We start from the raw sequence: 20,979 nt of genomic DNA, 5'->3' as shown, positions 1-20,979 counted from the left end.
ATTCTATTTCAGGCTTGTGAGACTCTCCTCTCGATTAGTGTGACCCATCACTGATTATCTCGCCAGGCAGCAGTAGTTCTCGGCGGAGAGACAGAGACATTGAAAGAACTGCTCGACCTTTCAAACTCTCTCCCTCTACCTTGCAATATGCAACCCACAAACAGCCTAGCTTCGCTCTCGGCTTCGCTCGGTCGACTGCGTCTACAGGTAGAAGACCTCAAAATCTGCTCCGGTTTCGATGCCCAACGAATCACACTCCTTATGCAACTTGCCGAGCAAATTGATGGCGAACTTATGCGATGGCCAGACTATGTTCCTCCAAGCTGTCAACCAAAAAAGGCGGTCCGAGACTTTTATCCGAACTATCCAGGCTGGGAAGATATATACCCATCGCTAGCTGTAGCGCAAGATTGGAATCACTACAGGTACTTGAGGATTATGGCTAACATCATCACATCTCGATGTGCAGCCTTGTTGCGTCTGTATTCGCAAGCCGCGGCGGCAGATCAAGTTTGTGAGCAGATGGTTGACGAGGTTTGTGCTTCGGTCATGTACTACATTGGTCGATTGAAGATCGATAATGATGAAAGCGAAGACTCGAACGACGATGAGGATGATGAGGATGATATGCAAAGGAAGACAACAGGCCCCGTCGAGGAAAAGTATGCTATTGCCGCTATTGGCGCAATGCTGTTGTTGCCCAAGTTGAGATGGATTCTGCAGGCGGAGCCATCGCTACGACCGAAGCAGAAGTCGTGCTTGGAGTTGAATGTCAAGAAGATATTACGTTTCTATCAGATCCATGGGGTAGAGAATGCGGATATACCGGACGAAGAGTCATTCGATATATTATGACTAGCTTAGCTCGTTTGACAACCCGGATTATTGCTGAAGCTTTTATGTCTATGTTGACTCCAAATTCTTTTCACATTAACTCTCACTAGAATCAAGTGTGTTTTATACATAGAGCCAACAGTGGTTTCTCGTCTCATGCCCGAGCGTGGCGTCGAGCGTTGATTATGCATAGTCATGCATCAGTATACCACCTGGCTAGTATGTTATTATTACCGGAAGGTTCTTGTTTTGCGCTTTTGAACCAGGATCTGCGTAGCGATTTTTAGATCATTATATAAGGAGGAGACTCGAGTGTTTACTTAGCAATTGGTAATACACAGTAATTTTATGGAATGTTGAAACATCCTCCGGACGTTGCCTTTAAAAGCGCAAAACGCCTTGTTTCAAAAATCCAGCAGAGTCTCCACTGTGATGCTCATAGATGCGAAATGCGTCTGGTGCGGACGTAAAGCCATATACATACATGGTAATTCGGCGTACTCCGTATTATGCCTTGAACGTCTGAATGTCAGCATGACTGGGCGTGGCTAAATTAGCTTCTTTGCAAGGTACTTAGAAGCTACAATCTACACATTCAAAAATGGCGGAGCTCATGTCTCTTTGATTTATAAACCGGATTTTGATAATAGTAACGACAGCGACGATATCAACATCAAAATGCCTCCTCGCTCTTTAAGTCTGCCCGTCAATGGCGGTGATAATTTCAGTCCCGCTCTGAGATTACTCGGTGCGTGCCTTTGCGGGTGTGGCTCTAGGTTCTATTGGGGTACTTCTCGGAGGTACGATGATAGGATCAGCAGCCAGCCATGGACGACGCTGTGTCTGACTTCGAGAAGTAACTTGACCAAGATCGAACAATCACTCTTTAAAACCAAGGAAAGTACCATATTGCGGCCGTAATTATGAGTCGATGTGCCGCGTCTGTGTTATCATCTAGTTGAGCTGCTATTACATTCCAATTCCTCTGGCTCGTAATTTCTTTAATGTCGTAAGAAAAGCACGCTCAAGAGGACAAGGAAGCTCAGTCCCTTTCCGCCTCATGACGTGGCCTGACAGATAGTCAGCCTCTCGGGCAGAGTCAAGCCAGGAAATCGGCCAAGTCAGCCTTGTACAATAGCTATCTAAATAGCTATCTAGAAGGAAGGGAATTTTTGAAAAGTGGTATGTATCTGTATTGGACTATAGCAAATCGTAAAAAAGGGGTCTCGTTTTAAAACGCGGCTGTTGTGATAAGATTTAGCCAGATCAGTTGAGATTCCTAAATGGGTTTTCAAAAGGGGAAAACCAAGAATGTATGTAAAAGAGGCTAATCGATTCTTTTCTGTATTCTAGATAGCTTACTCAAAGAGGAAGGGGTTATATTAGAAGGAGGAGCGGATTGTACCAACCATCCCATGCCCAAAGCTCCCGAGGCAGAACTCAAATACGGTACATAATTCTTTTTTATGCAGAAAATTCAGCCATGTGTGAATTAGATTCAGTTGTAGTAGGTATTAGAAGTAGAAAGAATAATTAATCAGGGGCTGTCTAACTGATTGTGTGCTTTGGTCCATTAGTAGAATATAGAACTGTTCACGGGTATTGGATTGAATCTCCAAGGTCACTCAGACTTCTAATCCTTATTGGCCAGTTCAAAGCAAATCCTTTACAAAGTCGACCGATTTGATAGTAACCGGTAGCGAGCGATTTCCTAATGTAGTTAATAGTTCAATTCCATATCCAATTGTTTCATAGAAGTCCCAATAGCAAGTACGTAAAGGATGATGTACAACCGGTATATTTATCCAGAAGTTGTTCTTGATGTCGCAATGACCCTTCGATCGTGTGTGAAAACATGAGACACACTAATGCAAAACAATTTAGCTTTTTCATGTAGGTCTAAAATTCTTTGTAGTGTTTGTTTTAATTGGGCGATAGACCTGCTCATTCTTCATTTCCTTCTCCTAACCTGTCAAAGTATTGAGTTGAGTAATGAAAAATCTACTTTGCATCAGGCGGAAAGAAGGCTACTCTTTTACAGGGATATCCCCGGTAGTTATCATTACTTGCTATCAGTACGCCTTAGTCGTACAGGGATGCGAGTCAAGACTCGGAGCTAATAACTAGATTAGGGATATACACTATGGTACAGGCGTATGAACACAGTAACACTACGTAGCTAATACCAGTTCGTTCATACGCCCCGGAAGGTATTCTTCTATGATGTTTCAGCTAGTAGCTTGGAACGGAGGGATCTCGCCCTCAAGAGGCTCAAATACGGGGTTACCTTTCCCTGGATCTTATGATAAACTTCTAGTAGACTTCTAGAAATAATTTGCCTGCCGACCTTCTCAGAACTAACCGTCAATACTGCGACAGTTCTCAAGGTCAAGTTACATGTTCTTGATCAAGCATATGACGTGGCAACTGGATTGAATTATCAAAGATGTGTCGACCCCGAGCCCTTCTTTCCGCGGCTCTCCAGCTCTTTCTACTTATTTTCATAGTCAACGGTCATCTCGTCCCGAGACTTGATCCAACAAAATCTCTCTGTGACCGTTTCCTCGCGGTACTGGAATCCTGCAATGTCTCCTATTGCAATTACAATTGTATGAACTCAACACAGCAAGACTGCCTCTGCCAAGACACAGATCATAAGCAGGATTATGAGTTTGACGATGCAACATATCAATGTCAGCAATGTCTGTCCACTACTTCCAGCTGCTGCAATATTTCCATTTGTTCCGGTTGCACTCCCGACAGTTCAGATTGTTACGACAATTCAGATTCTGACTACATTTCGTTTGGCTCTCAAGTCAATTCTTGGTCGGATTACTGCTCTTCATCGTCCACTTCGATACAACCATCAACTACATCGAAAGCACCGGCATCGGCAAAGCCGGATTATGCAGCCGAAATCGCGGTAGGCAGCATAGAGGGAGCTCTTGGTCTGTCACTCCTTGGGGTTGGTGCATTCTGCTTGAAGAAACGACGGCCGAAAAGACTCACGGCGCAGAATGAAAGCGACGGACACACATCTGAAGAGATTCACTAAGGAAGGTGTACATGTTTGGATGCTGCATTCGAAGAGCTGGTTCACTTGGATTAGTTCAAATTTTGCCCCGGTCTCTGGACACTTTCTGGGCATATAGGATCTTTTCTTCTATTCAAAGATTCAAATGTATTACTATGATTCTCGTTTACATGGACTTGGAAAGCGGATGTATTTATTCTATTGATTGGAATTGATTGCTAGGTAGATATCACCTTCAGCAACGTAGATGATATTTCAATGGATGTGTATACGTACAAAAGCTCAAGGTATACAATCCATATGCGTTGAAGTAGGGCGCCATGTCGTCCTCAAGGTGAAATCAAGAGTTCTCTTCAAAAGGTTTGACTGCTTTCTCCAAACGGCCCACCGAAGTTCACCCGGATACGTGCTCCCACTGAGTTCATAGCTACCACTGGGAATACACGACCATGAACATTGTCAAAGGCAGGGCGATCTCCTGAGAAAATTATAAGCCAACCAATCAAAAGAGCCTCTATCCCAATTTTTTGGGGGAGCGAAACGGGTACGCMCCAAGCCACTGTCCATTTTTTTTGAAGTTCACGATTCCACTGGGTATCCGCAGACGGCAGCCGATTATGTCTCCAACTTCAAATCTTTCTGCATAAGATCGGGAACGAGAATTATGATACACTTTCCCGTCATCTCCATGATATCCCCACGACATATCATCCCATCCAGGCATCGCTGATGGGAAGTCTTCTTTGCCGAGGCCTATTGCTATGTTTCCACTTGAGGAAGTGAAAAGAATCAGCATATTTGTAAGAGCGTCAAACGGAATGGACATTAAACCTACACATTGCCGCCCAAACTAATCACCTTAATCTCAAAGTAAAAATTTTCCGTTATAGGAGAAATGGGCTTGTTTGCATATACCACGCCTGGGTGGCCTGCCGTCCCTGGAAAGGGGGTTCGCGGGTCAACATTATTCCAAGGTCAAATGGTAACATATTTCACTCACCCTCACCTTTGCCCCTTCCAATGTAATTCACCTCTAGCTTATCATCGCTAAGTTTTAGAGCATTTGATTTTCTAGTCTCACTAAAACCTGTTGGAGTAAAGTTCCCTGCAGCGGTATAGTCATGTTTCAGGAGAAGTTGAGCGCTAGCCATGTGTTGTTTGGCAAATGCTGCATCTAACGCAGTCCACTCATCATGATTCACGGATAACGTATCGACGGCATATTTAGAAAGAAGCAGCTCGATAGCTTCGTTATCACCATGCCAAGATGCTGCGTGAAGCGGTGTCCATCCCCAGCGATTTGCACAATTCGCACTAGCTTGATCTGCTAGGAGCTGCTTCTTGATACCATTCCATGCAGCTGTTTGGGGACCATGTTGGCCATCAAATTGACTTCGACGCTCTAGCTCTGACATGAGCAAGTCCATCATTTTCTCTCCATTTTTACTCTTTCTGGCAACTCTAACCACATCCTTTGTGATCTTGATCAGGTTTCTATGTTTTTTGAGAAGTAATGCCATTAGTTCAGTATTCTTCCAGTTACTTGCCGCAATTTTGACCAAATTTTCAGATATTTCAGCCTTGTTTCCCAGGCGGTCTAGGAGTAATTCCATTATTTCCTTCCCTATTCCCTTATTCCTTGCAGCAGCTTCGAGTACATTTGCTGTGATCTGAATTTGGTGTTTCTGTCGACTCTCGAGAAGACATCCTATTAATTCTTTACCGTGTTTTCGATGTGCTGCTGCCGCTTCAAACACGGCCGGCTTGACATCCATTGTGGTTGGTGCGTTTTGTAAAAATATTACCATAATCTCATGTCTGCCTGCCCTAGCCGCCTCTTCTAGAGGTGTAATACTGTTTGCCACGAAATGTGAATCATTGTATGGGTATCGACGAAACCACCGAATCTTCTCGCTCTTGGACTTTTGGCTCAATGCAAATTCTGCCAAAGATCTAATACCCCATCGTGCGGCTATATGAAAGATGGAAAATCCTTCTGGAATTCTTTCAGAACGGTGGTGAAATCGATACCACTTCAACCAAGCTTCTCGTTCTTTTGACACAAGTCGGAAGAAAGGCTCATTATCGTCGGTAATATGGAATTCATTATTTGCCATGGACGCATGATGCATCCAGTGAACCATTGCATAGAACTGGAACCCGTTTGATTGCGATTCTTTCAAACTCTCCCCACTATGTACATTTCTCAATAAAACTGCAATGCATCTGTTTGCCATCAAAACGTTGGCGTCTAGTTCACTTATCGGAAGCGTCATTCTGTCTGTTGGATGTTGCCTTTCGCCTGCTAGAGGGTTCGTTGCCGGGACAAGCAGAAAGTCCCTTACAGACTGATGCAATAGTTCTACACTCCTTTCCTGGGTGACCCTCATCAGATGACATATCTTGATGTCTTCCTCAACCCGACTAGAACGGTATTCGTCATTTTCGCCTGGACAGAGCTCACAGGCTTCAGCCAATTCCAATAAACTCAGTGGACGGTATGATATCAAACAAAGGATTATAATTTCTTCCAGTATCTTGAGGTCCTTTATCTTCACCCTGGCTTTCCGAGCTTCGTCGAGAAGGGTTTGAAACATCAGATTTAGGTCAATGGGTAACGTTTTCAGTGTGCCAGGAGCATCGATCCAAGTATTGTTCAACAGTTCACGCGATACCATGCCAACCCACAAGAATGTCCCACCTGTCTTTTCAAGCAGAATTTGGGAGATCTTTTCCTGGTCTTGACGAGGCCATTTTTTTCTCCCCAATTTCTCAATTTGTCCCTCAACGAAGATCTGAAGATCTCGTGCCATTTGTGGATATAAGGCTATATCTTTCGAGACAAGGTGCTCCAGTCCGGTAATTTCCGGAGATAATCTGCTGAGGATTAAGATATTGATTTTAGGCTCGGAATCTCCCCCCCTTTGGCTATCGAACGTAATCCCGATTTGTTTCAACAGATCTTTTCTGCTATTTTCATCACACTCGTTCAGTCCATCGATAATACAGTATTTTTCTCCCGTGCTGTCGTGGTTTCCAATCTTCATCAAGACGGACCATATAGCATCAAACACTTGGGAGTTCGCTTTGGCTTTTTCGAGATCGGGTGGTAGAAACTCAATTAATTGACGCTTTTTCGTAATGAATTGATAAATCAAAGTTTCCAAAATCGCATCTGCTGTCCTTTGACTCTCGTGACTCGCGGTGCAAAAAAAGTAGGCAAGGCTCTTGGTTCCTTCTTTGAACGATTGCAATTTTTGTAGCGCTTCAATTATGGTGATTGCCAAGGTTGATTTCCCTATACCTGGACTTCCGTAGAGCCAAAGAATTCTTGAGTTAGGTACATTTGTTGGAGATTGTTCTTGGCCGAGCCATCTTTTGAGTTCAGTTGTCTGCATGATCCATTCAAATGTGCCCGGAGCACGATCCCCATTTTTGCGCTTAAGTTGATTGATATAGAAATCCTGATCCCTGGAACACAAACTGCGCAAGGATTCTGGCTCTTGACCGTTATCAATAAACTTTTGGTATGATTCTTGGTTCGGGTATGTTCCTATAAAATTGTTAATCGCAGTACGGGTGAAAAGAATAGATCATGTAATATCTGTGGGCTACTATCTGATATCAAAACATTTTGATAATCAAACAAACATACCCAAATTTCTCACAGTACTCCGCATGTCACTAAACGGGCCATGTAGCAGTAGGTCTTTTGCGATATTAATAATGTTGACGTCCCGACTCGCGTTGATATCGCGCGCGACACCTAAACCTCCTTCGGTATTGACGGAAGACATGACGGATTCAATCTTCAGATTCACTCAAATTGTCTCTTTGACTGCCTTTGGATGTTTTGGAATTTTTGTTTGTTAGAATAAGTTGAAATGGAATGCGGCAATTTGGATTCATATTTGAACGAGACACCACTTGCTTAGACAATCACCTGCAACTAATGCATTCGCGGCTCTCAGCCTCGCCTCCATACCACACCTCTTAAAGGTCCCCTAGATAGATCTTCCTCTAGTCTATTGTAAGATCAAGGACAGCATGAAATATTATTTATCCACAATAACGCAGCCTTTAAGTTGGAACGATGCTATATCTATCCAACATCACTCTGTGGCATATCGTGAAACACACCGACGCATACCAACCTTCATGACTCTTAATGGCATTGCAGTGAGGCTGAGGCTGACGCTAATGCTGTAAGTGCAGCCAATGGAATCTTTTTCGTGCTTGCAGCCTCGAGGGCCCCATGACCTAGGTCCGAGTCAAGACCAGCACAGACAGATAAGAGTATCTCCTTCAACTAAGATCTCTATCCAGAAGTCAACAGGAGGCTGATCAGAAGATACAGCTCTACAATCACCTCGTCAACCTGAAGAAATGCTAAACAGCAAAACCCTTGACCTCGCCCCAGAACGGTGTGTATCAATATAACTCGATTTCGTTGTCGAAACTCTAAACATTCAAGCCAGGCGCAGAAATTTGGGCACCACTCAGGAGTCAAGGGGTGAAGAGTCTAGGTCTCCGTAAGTTCCATTGCCTTGAAAGTTCAAATGGACATTGCTAACGCTTTTGTCACGAAGTATGTCTTCCCCAGACAATGAAACAGACCAGATTACCCGTCAAAATTATTCGGGGAACTTTACTGGCAGTAATCTGATTATCGGCAATCAACATGCTACAGGGGACGTGAATAACATTGCAGGGCCGAGACAGCATACGCCGATTGATTGGAGTCAGACAAATCATAGTAGATCTGCTCCTTCGCCGCCATCAAGGACCATATATTATGCGCGTGCATCCCATGATTTTCAACCTACTCAGGCGAATGAGCTCTGTTTCAAGGCTGGTGATATAATTGAGCTCACTCAAGGAGATGTTCCTAATCGGGATGGCTGGTTCATGGGCCGAGTCGAAGGGAGACCTGAAGAAGAGGGTTTGGTACCCGAAGACTACGTGGTAGTGACACGTTAATTCAAATCTTGTCCAGATTCTTGATAAATGCAAACAAACTCAACTTGTTCCCTTTCCAAGTCAAGCTCATACAACTAACAATATATGAATCTCATGACATCATCTGTTGTTGATATCTCTTCCAGCATTCTGATTTCCCACTATAATAATTCCACCATGACTGTGGTAAGTACCAGGGTAATTTTGGTAGCCCCTATCTGATTTTCTATAATCGGTAGGCTCCTGTTCTTGATAACCTTGGATAGAAGGAACAGCGAGAAGTAACTCTTTCGCAAACGCAGCAGCGGTGGCAGCCGCATAACCTTGCCATTGATCGTTCTTATGGGAATCTGCATAGTCGCTAATTCCTCTAATTATCAGGCACGGAAAATTATCCATTAATCCAGCAGCTTCTGTTTCAAAACAAAGGACATTCAGATATTCAGCGAACCGATCTCGAGTTTCGCCGTCCCGAATCACTTGATTACTCGATGCAATAAGACCGTAATGTACTTTTGGAACAGCTGAACTTCGAGATGATCGGACCACTAGCCTGCTTCTGTCACAATTCTTACAAGTTCTATCTGGCGCTGTATGGCGATAATCTGGTTGAAAGAGCAAGTCCTTTGCTTCACCCGGGTGCACAAAAATACTGAAATCTTTCAGTTGCGAGACGTAGTCGGATACTTTACCTCTTCCCAGCATATATTCCGACTCTATTTTGCTCACTGCTGTCAATAACCGTCCCGACGGCTTATTCAACATTCCGGTCCTTTGGAAGGTGCCATGTCGAGCTTTTCCAGAGTCAAACTGGACGACTCCCCCAGAAGTATCTTTTGGTTGACTGACCACCACGTCTCCCAGTCGAACATCTTTATCGTCAGGATATGGCACCCCTCCTCCAATCCCTACCATGAGCAGGAACCGGATCGATGGAAACGCGGATATTAATTGGCTTGCCACGACAGCTGCGGACGTAGTTCCTGCCACTCCTGATGGGAGAGAGGCTATGACAACATTGTGATTCCCAATTCTGCCTAATGTGTATGTATTGTGATCGCTTGCGTGTACGGGCAGGTCGAGGTGAGCTTTATCTAGCATAACGCTGGCTGCTGCCATCTCCACAGGAAGCGCACAGATCCATCCGACTGTATAGTCTGCATGTGGTAGTTGGGTTGCTGCCATTTTTGCAATTTTGATTGTCTCTTCGAAAGGTGAAATTACGTAGCAGGATTGTCTGAGGAAGCCTGAGGTGTGAGCGGTGGCTGGCCGAAGGCGACAAATTCGTAGAAACTCTTTTTGATCTTTTCACAATTCCAGGTCAGTCATTGGCTTTTTTATCGTTGTGAACACATTTATTCAAGTTTTGCATACCTTTCGAAGGCGAATTTTCAATAATGACTTGAATACATGGACCTCAAGACTCAATGTGTAAGGCTGTGTTATTAGGCACAAATTTTGGCGGGGGTAATTATGTATGCAACAATGACTGATTCAACAACAGGTATTGTCGTGGCAATCTAGGTAACAAGTGATTCAGTATGATTTCTAGAAGCTATCAAGMCTGTAGAAACTCATTTATGGTCGCTGTTTCTCTTGATGAATTACATGGTCTTCAATGATTCAACTCGTGTATGAGTTGTATTCGCTCAAGGCTGTGTGACTTGAAAAACAACTCAGCCTTGTAACTCACTGAAGTCAATTAGTCAACAAACTTGTCCAATGACTTTCTAGTGCTAGGCTATTGGTGTTCATCCCTGCTACTCTTAAGTTTATTAACTGGTGATTTTTTCGACCATCGAAATTCAAAGTTTTTCACAATCCTTTCCTTCTCCACATGAGTAACGTCTCTTACTCCTGATCTCACCCAACTTTGCGACGTACGACGCCCACTTATATAGGAGGTTCAAAGCTATATTATGGCCGAGTAGGTATTGGTTTATCTTCAATTGTTCGTGGGAGCGATGCGGGAAGGTAAAGACGGCCCATCTCCACCTATTGTTTATGAAGAGAGGTGGTTTTTACTAAAGCCGGCCAGTCGTTTAGACACAAGTTCGATTAGAATAAGAATACTTGACTCGTACAAGATCACCCTGCGGATACAATCAGCTCTCGTGGCAAGATTTGCAAGAGCGTTTTCCTTTATGAGCAGTACGTCGCTCGGTGGGTTCTTGGCGCGTATATCGCTTCTGTTTGACAATCTGATATGAGGCTTCATTCAAACTCTCTCCTGCAGCACAAGCCGTACAACCTGGAAAAGAGGTTATAAAGGTGCCTAACAACTCGAACGGTAGTGTGATAATTCGAGCCGTGGAATACGGTTTGTCAAGATTGATCTAAAGACCGCAAAGCTGCACGCATTCGCGGTGCCTCATTCGACAATAACAAGGATTCATCGTCCGAGATTAGCCACGTTATCGTACTCGCGGAGACACAAAACAACGCTAATATCCTTCAGTCTTACGAATGACAAGAAACCACAGAGATACGATGGATCAACAACAATCCTGCGAACACGATGACCAATAGCAATCCCTGTTGCGTTCTACAAGAAATTATTGAATTGAACAAGCTACGCCTTGACATCGACGGCCGGATTGAGGGACCGTCAACAAAACCTAACCCCGTGACAAACAGCGTACGATTTGGAGCGCCTGCAGTTACACCACATTTGTAGATCCCCATTCTTGACCCCAATTCGCACCTTTATTTTGCTTCATTCTTTTGCTATGCCTTTCCGTACCAGATCGTATGTCGTTCATTGATATTTCCTTTATTTACAATTTTTTAGAGAGTTTGCCAGTGTCAGAATTTCAATCCCTTGAACAGCGCTTCTATCAGGTACGCACGGAACGGAATAACTTTTATTCCTAGCGCGCAGGACTCGCCTAGAAAGACTTCTACCCAAGGTAAGCTAAGCTAAACTCTATAACAACTCTCTCAAGCGCAGTGATGATGGAGTGATTTACACAGAAATGTCTGCCAGCTCTCAAACTGAACATTTATATTTCCTTTGTTCCTCCTGAAACATATACGGCGGCGTAATCGTCGCTAAGATTCCGAGAATCTGGAATAAGTTAGTACAGCCTAGATGCTAGCTCACATTTTCTGATCTCTCCTTAGATCCTCAAACACCAACCGATCGTTGGATTCCTGAGCACCAGTATTTTGAACCAAGTATATCACAATCAATGAGCTGCTCCACCTGTCTGAGACGTAGAAAAGAGTGCGATCTACATCGACCACGGTGCTCAGCGTGCAAGGCGTCTCATTTGAAATGTTCGTATAATGGTTCACCAGAGGTCTTTATTTTCCTTAATGAGCATCCCGAATACAGCTCTTCTCAAGGGAATTCTTCTAATTCAGGGCAAATACATGAGAGCGTGGCCAGCCCCCTAAGGTACTTCGCCTTGTAGCAGCACTTCTGCATACCTCATGTTCATCTATTTTCCAGGAGCGCTCCACCAGATTCCAGAGATCCAGAGCTGTTCAACGAATATCAAGCCACTGAGCACGAAAGTATACCTTCATCACACCTGTCAATCGATGGAACCGGACTGCTACAATCTTCCAACCCGGAAATAAATACTTGGTTCGATTTCGATTTCGTTGATAATGCACCACTGCCTGCATTATCGCCATCGGAGGTGACTGGGTCCAAGGAGGAGAATAGTAACCTCACTTTTACCGCTCCACATGTCGATCTACGCCAGGAGCCTCCTGCAAAGAAAACAAAAACAGGACATCTTCCGACTCATATTTTGGCGCAACACTTCTCGCAGAAGCTTGCTAGTAAATACTCCTTTAAATCTCCTGACTGGAACTACTACACATATTTTTTCCATCGTTTCACACGAAGTCATCCATGGGTGCTATCTTCAATGCTCTCCTGGAGCTCTGCCAGCCTTTGCTTCTCTTCAAAGGCTGGAGATCTCGATGATTCCTTGCAACATTACTCCGACTGTATCTCTCATATGCAGAAGGAATATGGTTTCAAGCCCGAGGATCTTGAACGAATTTGGCCCTGCGCCTATGATCCCATACGTGACGATGCATTTGGGAGAGCATCAGCCGACGATCTTGATGCCATATTTGTCGGCTATTTTTTCTTAGCTCTTTCTGATCTGATGGCTGCTCGCTCCCGTCAGTTACGAAATATTCTTCGATTTATTGCTCACCTCCTCCGGATTCCAAAAATAAAAAGTGGGATGGAGGGAGTACGATCACGCGTTGCAACATGGGTTCGTTTGTTTTTCGAGTTGTTACTTGAGCATACGCTCTGAGACATTTCACTTCTGACTGATGTATCTCAGTTCTATATACTAGATGCCAAAGCCTCCGCGTTTCAGCCCGGCGAGGGAGCAGTCCTCCAAGCAATGGGGGGCCAGAATGGAGTTGTGGCCGACCTCAATGCTTCGTTTTTCACTCTCCCGCAAGCTTACAACTTGACCTACCCAGATGAAGAATACGAGCGTGATAAAGCACAGTTTCCGTTTCTGGGCCGCATGCTCTATCTTGTGTCGATGTTGCACGATATCACTCGGCTCAAACATCGAGTGGATTGTTCTGCTGAAATCGCAAAATTACGACAGGATTTGGATGAGCACCGAGATGCAATCCAGTCGCTTCAAAAAGCGCATAATTTCCAGTCTCGAACACGTGCAACTTTTTTTGTGCTGTCCGCTTTATATAACACGGTGGAAATTTCCTTTTCTAGGGCCTTGGGGCCCTGTCAAAGCCGACATTCTGCTTCTGCTTTCGCTCTTGACATCATTCGATTATCTCAAAAGCTAAACACACTCTACAAGACACATTTCAAAGGTTCCCCGTCGTCGCCACCGCCAACAAAGATATGGCCTTTGCCGTTAGTAATGGCTGCCATCGAAGTGGATGATGACGTATATCGGGAATGGGTTATAGACCGCCTCAAAATGTATGAAGAGACAGGCGGTGATCATTACAAGCAGGCAAGGAAATTTGTAGAAGTTGTATATGAGAAGGAAAGCCAAGCGGCATGTCGCCTAGATTGGGAGCAGATAATGGTTGAGTACAATGATGGTCTTGTCATATAATCTCTTACCAATTGTATATTTCATTGGCTGTGACGTTCTGTTTCTTCTGGCAAGTATTAGGATGAGGATTAGAGATGAGGAACATTAGTAATCATACATATTTCCTCTGAAGAACGGTCTCAGTATGCGATTCGCTGCCCAGGTGCAAGTCTTATTTGTCACGGGCTAGACCGGGTAGTAGAGAAAAAAGAACAGATACCCAACGCCATCGACATATTCCTCATGAATTGTGCTTGGCTTTAGGATGCTTCCGTGTGGAACCATGCGCAATGGCAAGATTCTGGAGCATACCATTCCAGAACACGGGTTCAACCCGTAACATCATTATCCTCTACATATGACCATCATTGGAAATACTTTTAAAATCGCTCCCTATAACTCCCAGGTGAATCTTTTGTTTATTAGTATCATTATGTGCTGAGAATTAGGGTTAAGATACACTTACCACCCGATTTCCAGATTTAGCCACTGGATTTGCTTCTATGCCCACTACCACCGTCTCGAAATCAGGAGCATATATCTTTTCCACAGGATCTCCAAATATGGTTTGTATTTCTCCGATCAGCTCTCGTGGGTGGACTCTCTCTGCAGGCTTTTTGAACACTATTACAGCGATGTTAGTAGATATTTTGGGAACTTTCCCTCGTTTAGTGACTAACTGACCTTTGAGAATTCCCCCTAGTTTTGAATAAACCCAAAACTGTTGCAAATTAGTTGGCTACAAACAACAAATCCCTAGTAGCATGGTACTTACACTTCTCGTACAAACCGCGGTCCCTTCCGGAGTTATCTTGCGAATAGATTCGATGATAGATGGAGTTGGCTCATATTCTGATGTCAGGCCTATCGAAGCAATAACACGGCGTATACCTGCATAAGTTGCATTGATGAAGTTAGGTTGGAAAACACTAGGGTTCCCAATCTGTCAAATTAATCAGCGAGTGAGTGGGAAGCGCTGACTAGATGCTATATGAAGCATTCCTTGATACTAAACAAGAGGGAAAGTATGTCTTGCTTACTTCGACAGTCAAGGCATGAATACCCTGGCTTTGAGCACAGCCTCGCAATGATCCTTTCGTGGCTATATGAACAAGAACCTGGGGCTGCATAAGGCGCGCCAAACCTCCAATAGTAGGATGACTCATGTCAGCTCGAACATAGAGAGAATTTTGCCGACCGGCAGATGCTGTATGAAGGTCGATAACGTAGTCAAAACTGCTGACGATCTTGTTGAATATTGCATGAGCGTATTGTTCAGGCGCTGCTCCGGTTTGCTTCCTATATCGTTATTTTTTGTTCTTGTCAACAAAACGTAAATCCAAACTACTAAACAAAAACCCATGTAAAATAGAATATCATACCCAGGCATAAGTCTATTTAAGTCCTGTTTTGATTCATCGTCAAACTGGCGAATTGATGCGAGAAACCCCGGGACATTGACAACCGGGACTCCTATGACAGTCCCACTGAGGAGCTCAAGACTGTTGTTGTTGATGTCCTCGAACAGTTTCTGTATTACCGGTATTCCATTGATCTCGTTTCCATGAATAGCACAAGTGATACCGACTGTAGGCCCGGCTTTTCTCGATCTGTAGGCTAAAACAGGCACGTTGACGGTCTCAAGTGCATTTGCAGTCAAAACAAGATTGAATTTGACCACTTTTCCTTCTGTGAGAGTTGATGGATCCAAATTCTTATATACTGGGTAAGTATAAGAGCCTAAACCATTGTCAATTCCACCATTTTGTGGCCCTTGATTTCGTGAATCCATGTGAGTTTCGGTGATCTTTACAGGTGCCATATTTGCTGAAACGCAAATCAGAAGGATAAAAAGTCAGATACCAGCGATAAAATATCAGAAAAGAAGTTGTTTTCTGTAGTGATTTATCGATCAAAACTTATACAATAATATCAGTCTTGGTTTCCACTCATTACTGTATTCGGACGATTTAGCGATGAGGGTCATCGCCCTAGTACGAATTGGGCCACATCGGCGAGAAACCTAAAACTTTGCTATCAGCTTCTTTCTCCACGGTCATTAAAGAGAATTTGGGAAATCCGAGCTATCTGTGGATCCCCACACGGGCTATCTGTGGACCTCCATATGGGCTATCTTTCTTCTCCTGTGGCATTAGTCTGGGGAAAGTAGTGGTTAGCAGAATGGAATATTATGAGGGCTCAAGTCCCCTTGCCAGTTGATATTTTACACCAGTTCACAATCAATCATTCTTGCGCCTCGCATCTAGTGGGTGATATCCAAAATGTCTTCAATATCTGGCCAGCAAGATTTCGACAACGTCGCCAAAGACAACCTCTCTCATGCTGTGAACGTGGAAGAAAGTATGGGTCGAAGCCTGGGCATCTCTCGCGCCAAACTGTTGCGCAAGATTGATCTCATTTTGATGCCGATGGTATTCATGGCCTTTTCCCCTTGTCTCTTAAACATGGTACTGATTACTGTGGATGGCAGATGTTGCTTACGTACGGGATGCAATATTTGGACAAGGCGGTACTTGGGTTTGCTGCAGTGTATACCCTTCAGAAGGACAATGTGGGCTTGAAAATCCTATCAATTTCGATTCAATTTTCTGACCTTATCTCATAGCACCTTATCGGGCAAGACTACAGCTGGGTAAACAGTGTGTTTTATTTCGGTTATCTAGGATTTCAATACCCACTGCTGGCTCTCGTTCCGAAATTTCGCATTGAGAGGTATCTCGGCTTTGTGATTGCAGCATGGGGATTGACCTTGATGATGACCAACTTTAGCCACAGCTTCGCCGGCTTAGTGATTGCTCGCATTATTATGGGTGCCTTGGAATCCATAGTGGCACCTTCGTTTCTGATCATTGTTTCCCAATGGTATACACGAGATGAACAGCCTATCCGCCAAAGCGTTTGGTTCTGCGGAACTCCATTGTTTGCCATCTTCGGGGGGTTGATTGGCTATGCAGTTGGACATACCAATAGTCTATCCATAGCCTCGTGGAGAGTCATGTTCTTGATATTTGGTGGCGTCACTTTCGTCTGGGGTGTGATCTTTGCTTTCATCTTTCCCGGAGATCCTGATCACGCGCGCTTCTTTACTCCGAGCGAACGGGAGGCATTATCTCTAACGGTATTCTTGTCCCTTCTGCTAGATTTAGTGTCTTACTAATAATTCTCAAGGTCAAATCACAAGCCACAGGCGGCAAAGGGCCATGGAAATGGTCACAGGCAAAAGAGGCAATGATGGACCCGAAAACTTATGTCTTCTTTACTATTGGTCTTTGCAACACGATCCCCGCAGGTGCTCTATCTGGAGTTCGTGAAAACATTCTCACTTTTAGTTCTTAAGTCAACTAACTAATTCTTCTCGCTCTAGTTTTCGAGTCTCATTATCAAGAACCTGGGATTCAGCGCGGTTGATACACAATTGATTGGCATCCCTGCCAATGTCATTCAGCTAGCGTCTTTGATATTTGCGTAAGGAGCAATCTTGATTCCATTACTTGAATTTTGTTATTCTGACGCACATATCCAGCGGTATTATGTGTACCAAGATTCCCAATTTGCGGCTGTATGCTATGTCCCTCTGTTGCATCCCTTCAATCATCGGCACTGTACTGCTTCACACATTACCAAGCCATGCTAAGTGGGGAAGGGTTGTTTCCCTTTGGATCATTTATACCAATTCTGTTGGTTTGTCGGTTTCATTTGCTGTTATTGGAGGGAACGTTACTGGAGCAACAAAGAAGGCCACTGTAACGTTCCTCCTCTTTCTAGGATACTGCGCAGGAAGTATTGCTGCGCCGCAGCTTTTTATAGCATCCGAACAGTCAAGAGGATACCCTACAGGCATCAAGGCTATGCTAGGTTGTTTTTGTGTTCTATTCATCATGCCCTTTATCCTTCGGGGCCTCTACACCTGGGAGAACAAGCGGAGAGACCGGGCAGCAATGGAAGGAGAGGTTCAGCCAGATGCCACTCACTTTGAAGATGCTACTGATATTCAGATGAGAAGCTTCCGTTATGTTCTGTAATGTGATCTCGATTATCACAAGCTGTGGTTATCAAGGTTTAGACGTCATATGCGCGGTTTACTAGATGTACATTCCCAGCCAGGGTGCAGAGACTGATATATCATATTGAAATACTACCCATACACGTGTATATACTACGTAGTATATGAGAGATTGCATGATCAATTATACACATATGTACTAAGATATGCATCCATTGATTGGCTTTTGGGAGAAAAAGCGTCCATGGAAATCTATGAAGTTATATTTTACTATGAATTCTATTTAGAAATGATATATGAATAGTTATTAGATATATACTCTATAATTCTTTAAAGTTTCGTTATCCTATATTAGCTGAACCAAAATATAACTCACTCAACTTTTTATTAAGCTCCTAGAAGCATGCGTATACGCTACCGCTTAATTAGATAGCACTGTATTGGATTGAGTCTCCCTGGTCAATCATCCGGATCACTATTGGCAAATTTGAAGCAAAGACTTGACAAAGTCCTTCACTGTACGTTGGTCTTCTCTACGTGGTTCAGTCCCAGAGCGATCAAATATTCATACTCCCTCCGTTTCCAGTACATTATCAAAGAATGCAAGAGGAGAGTAGAAGCCAGGATGGAAATCTGTAAAATATATTGTTAGTGGCAATCGACATGACTAAGTATGCTACTCACAATGATTGTTGAACGACGCGCCAAATCCATTCAGAGGTATGGCATCAAAATCCGTTGAGAAGTTGTCAAAAGTGGGTCCGCTATTGTCCTCGATAGACTCTTCCGTGGTCCCAATGACGATACTCAAAGCCTTTGCTACTTTACCGGCTTCCGCAGATGTCGTACTCATTTGAAGCCATATCTTGTGCGACTTTATGAGTTGTTGTCGAATTTCTTCAGCTCTAGGTGGGCACGCCGGCTGTCCCATAGCATTCGTAGGTAATTCAAATTTATCGACGTCTTGAAGGTAAAGACAGAGCACGCTCGTTGCGAGGAGAACATCCTGATTGAAAATATGTGCGACTTTCCATCTTAGCTGGGACAAACGACCAAATGGCTGAGACTCGTCGTGAAGCATCTGTTGAAAAGATAGAATTTCTAGCGCGGAATCTAGACATATTCCCACCGACTCCCTGTCCCGCTCTTGAGTCTGTCCGACTGGGTAGTTGATCAAAGCTCTCCGGTAGAGGAGGATGCGTGATTTGTGGTAAGTCGTTTCTACGCTTACCCGTTGTACCACAATGTTTGGACTATCTGTGATGGGGTGTGGCCCAGTTCCCCAGCGTAGCAGGGGCGGAATAGAACGACTGTATACGTCTCGAAGAAGTGTGTCGACCTTGATGACCTCGTCGTAGGAAGGCGGATTAATATGGGTGTTGAGATCGCAAATCAAGCCGAGGGCTGTTATCAGCCGCGCTCTGGCAATGAGAGGGAGCACCGGTGTCCATTCTGATTCTGACTTTGGTGGGGGCATCTTAATCGTGTCCTCGTCATAATCACAATCATGCAGGTTGTGAGGCGGTTTTGTATCGATGTTCGTGTCCGTTGCATTTCGAGGGAGGCCCATTTCCAAGGAGAGGGATATATCTAATTGTAGAATTGTGGTCCATATGCGTCTGCGCATCTCACCCTCGAATGGAGATATTCCGGGAAAGTGATCGGGGTCCCGATGATAACCCATACGGACTGCAATGTGAAGTATCATACTTACCAAGAGCCAACCATCCGTAGCGTTATCTTTCAGCAGTACAAACTCTCCAGTCAGGATTGTTATAAGGCTTTCCAGGATATATGGTCCTCCCGTCGTGTACCTGGCCAATATAAGACACTGAATGGCCCTCTCCCGAAATGCATCCTTCATATTAAGACATTCCGTCTTGAGCGATGCGGCCCGTCCGTCGGTGGTGTCAATGGCGAAGGTTTGCAACTGCGCAGAGATATATAACATGGAGAACATAAGACCAACCCAAGCGATAGAGGTCGCAGATGGATTATCCCAGAAGGCTTCGTACTAGACAATGTCAGACCATTTGTCATCGACTAGGTTAAATAGAACTTACCTCTCGGAGAAATTTCTTGCGATGAATGAGATCTACACCACAGTCAATGTCTCTAAGTGGCAAAAAGCTTGAATTTACTGACACTGGGTGACAATGTAGGAGTCAAAGTGAAGGGCCATCAGGCGATCAACGACTGGACGAGGAGGAACCGCTGCCAGTACTTCATCTTGACTTGCATGCCGGTTTGGGCCATAGAACAAGTGTGAGCCTGGTGGAGCCTTGCTATCAATGACTAAGTCCTCCTTCAGTCCTCTGATTCTGGTAAGAATGGCCTCCCAATGAACACTCTGGACATAGCTGGCGCCAGACCTGCGCAACTCCAAGGTACCAGGGTCTGCTAGGGATGCTCTTCCATCTTGAAAGTTTTTGAACACATCGGTGGATGATAGCGAGTTCGATGCAGGCGGAGTTGGGAGCGTATGGTCTTGCATCATCGTCACAACAAGATTCTCTAGTTCAGCAATTCTGCCATGGAGGCTAGTGGATTGCCCCGGCGCAACAACGGAGTTGGGAGAAAATGCTGCATAATTGCAGGACTCGGTTACGCCACGTCTCGAGCAAGCCCCGCAAGGGTGCTGCCGGTCGCATCTCAGCCTAACAGAGTGAGCGTGTACTACTTTATGAGAGCTCTCAAGTACTTACTTCCGGCGTCTGCATGGGTCACAGGAAAGCTGGACTTTGTCTCGGCGCCGATTTGGAGGCGGACGCGGACGTTGAGCATTGTCGGCCATGGTCAGTGAGGCGCTCATGGAATTCAAGCGTACACAATATCTGGAATTTGATTATACCAGAATCGGTTTTCCGTTTCGCCGCCACCTCAACTCGAGAGAAAAGATGTAGAGGTAAGAAGAGATCAACGATCGTCCGTGTCGACCGTCCGTGACCATCCGTGACCATCCGCTCGGACCGGCCAATCATAGACCGCAGCGATAGGCGTTTCTAGCCCTAACTCAACCCAATATAAAGGCGCAGTTGCCAGCTTCTGATGCTCCGTACTCACGGACCATTATGTAA

The 20,979-nt window shown here is 44.5% G+C and overlaps 7 protein-coding genes across 7 annotated transcripts; 4 read left to right on the top strand and 3 right to left on the bottom strand.

Annotated features, from left to right (window-relative positions):
* Positions 1 to 147: 147 nt before the first annotated feature.
* BHQ10_004946 (uncharacterized protein) lies at positions 148 to 855 on the top strand (the record flags this gene model as incomplete). The annotated part of the gene is made up of 1 exon (XM_040877367.1): positions 148 to 855. One exon carries the CDS (start codon positions 148 to 150, stop codon positions 853 to 855), a length of 708 nt encoding a protein of 235 aa, XP_040733450.1.
* Positions 856 to 4,860: 4,005 nt separating this feature from the next.
* On the bottom strand, positions 4,861 to 5,643 carry BHQ10_004945 (uncharacterized protein; the record flags this gene model as incomplete). Its single annotated transcript, XM_040877366.1, has 1 exon — positions 4,861 to 5,643. The coding sequence occupies one exon, from the start codon at positions 5,641 to 5,643 to the stop codon at positions 4,861 to 4,863; it is 783 nt and encodes a 260-aa protein (XP_040733449.1).
* A 2,611-nt stretch (positions 5,644 to 8,254) lies between these two features.
* BHQ10_004944 (uncharacterized protein) lies at positions 8,255 to 8,848 on the top strand (the record flags this gene model as incomplete). Its single annotated transcript, XM_040877365.1, has 3 exons — positions 8,255 to 8,292; positions 8,347 to 8,400; positions 8,458 to 8,848. 3 exons carry the CDS (start codon positions 8,255 to 8,257, stop codon positions 8,846 to 8,848), a joined length of 483 nt encoding a protein of 160 aa, XP_040733448.1.
* Positions 8,849 to 12,708: 3,860 nt separating this feature from the next.
* BHQ10_004943 (uncharacterized protein) lies at positions 12,709 to 13,899 on the top strand (the record flags this gene model as incomplete). Its single annotated transcript, XM_040877364.1, has 2 exons — positions 12,709 to 13,068; positions 13,141 to 13,899. 2 exons carry the CDS (start codon positions 12,709 to 12,711, stop codon positions 13,897 to 13,899), a joined length of 1,119 nt encoding a protein of 372 aa, XP_040733447.1.
* A 430-nt stretch (positions 13,900 to 14,329) lies between these two features.
* BHQ10_004942 (uncharacterized protein) lies at positions 14,330 to 15,700 on the bottom strand (the record flags this gene model as incomplete). The annotated part of the gene is made up of 5 exons (XM_040877363.1): positions 14,330 to 14,502; positions 14,563 to 14,599; positions 14,654 to 14,821; positions 14,919 to 15,177; positions 15,261 to 15,700. The coding sequence occupies 5 exons, from the start codon at positions 15,698 to 15,700 to the stop codon at positions 14,330 to 14,332; spliced, it is 1,077 nt and encodes a 358-aa protein (XP_040733446.1).
* A 460-nt stretch (positions 15,701 to 16,160) lies between these two features.
* Positions 16,161 to 17,921, top strand: BHQ10_004941 (uncharacterized protein; the record flags this gene model as incomplete). Its single annotated transcript, XM_040877362.1, has 6 exons — positions 16,161 to 16,310; positions 16,370 to 16,450; positions 16,505 to 17,017; positions 17,068 to 17,202; positions 17,264 to 17,364; positions 17,423 to 17,921. The coding sequence occupies 6 exons, from the start codon at positions 16,161 to 16,163 to the stop codon at positions 17,919 to 17,921; spliced, it is 1,479 nt and encodes a 492-aa protein (XP_040733445.1).
* Positions 17,922 to 18,467: 546 nt separating this feature from the next.
* On the bottom strand, positions 18,468 to 20,686 carry BHQ10_004940 (uncharacterized protein; the record flags this gene model as incomplete). Its single annotated transcript, XM_040877361.1, has 5 exons — positions 18,468 to 18,535; positions 18,587 to 19,916; positions 19,966 to 19,997; positions 20,048 to 20,485; positions 20,608 to 20,686. The coding sequence occupies 5 exons, from the start codon at positions 20,684 to 20,686 to the stop codon at positions 18,468 to 18,470; spliced, it is 1,947 nt and encodes a 648-aa protein (XP_040733444.1).
* Between the last annotated feature and the right edge of the window lie 293 nt (positions 20,687 to 20,979).

Source organism: Talaromyces amestolkiae, assembly GCF_001896365.1.
Source record: "Talaromyces amestolkiae strain CIB chromosome Unknown scaffold8.1, whole genome shotgun sequence".
NCBI classification, from domain to species: Eukaryota; Fungi; Ascomycota; class Eurotiomycetes; order Eurotiales; family Trichocomaceae; genus Talaromyces; species Talaromyces amestolkiae.
Note: the sequence above shows the minus strand (reverse complement) of the source record. Positions and strands in the feature narration are given on the sequence as shown.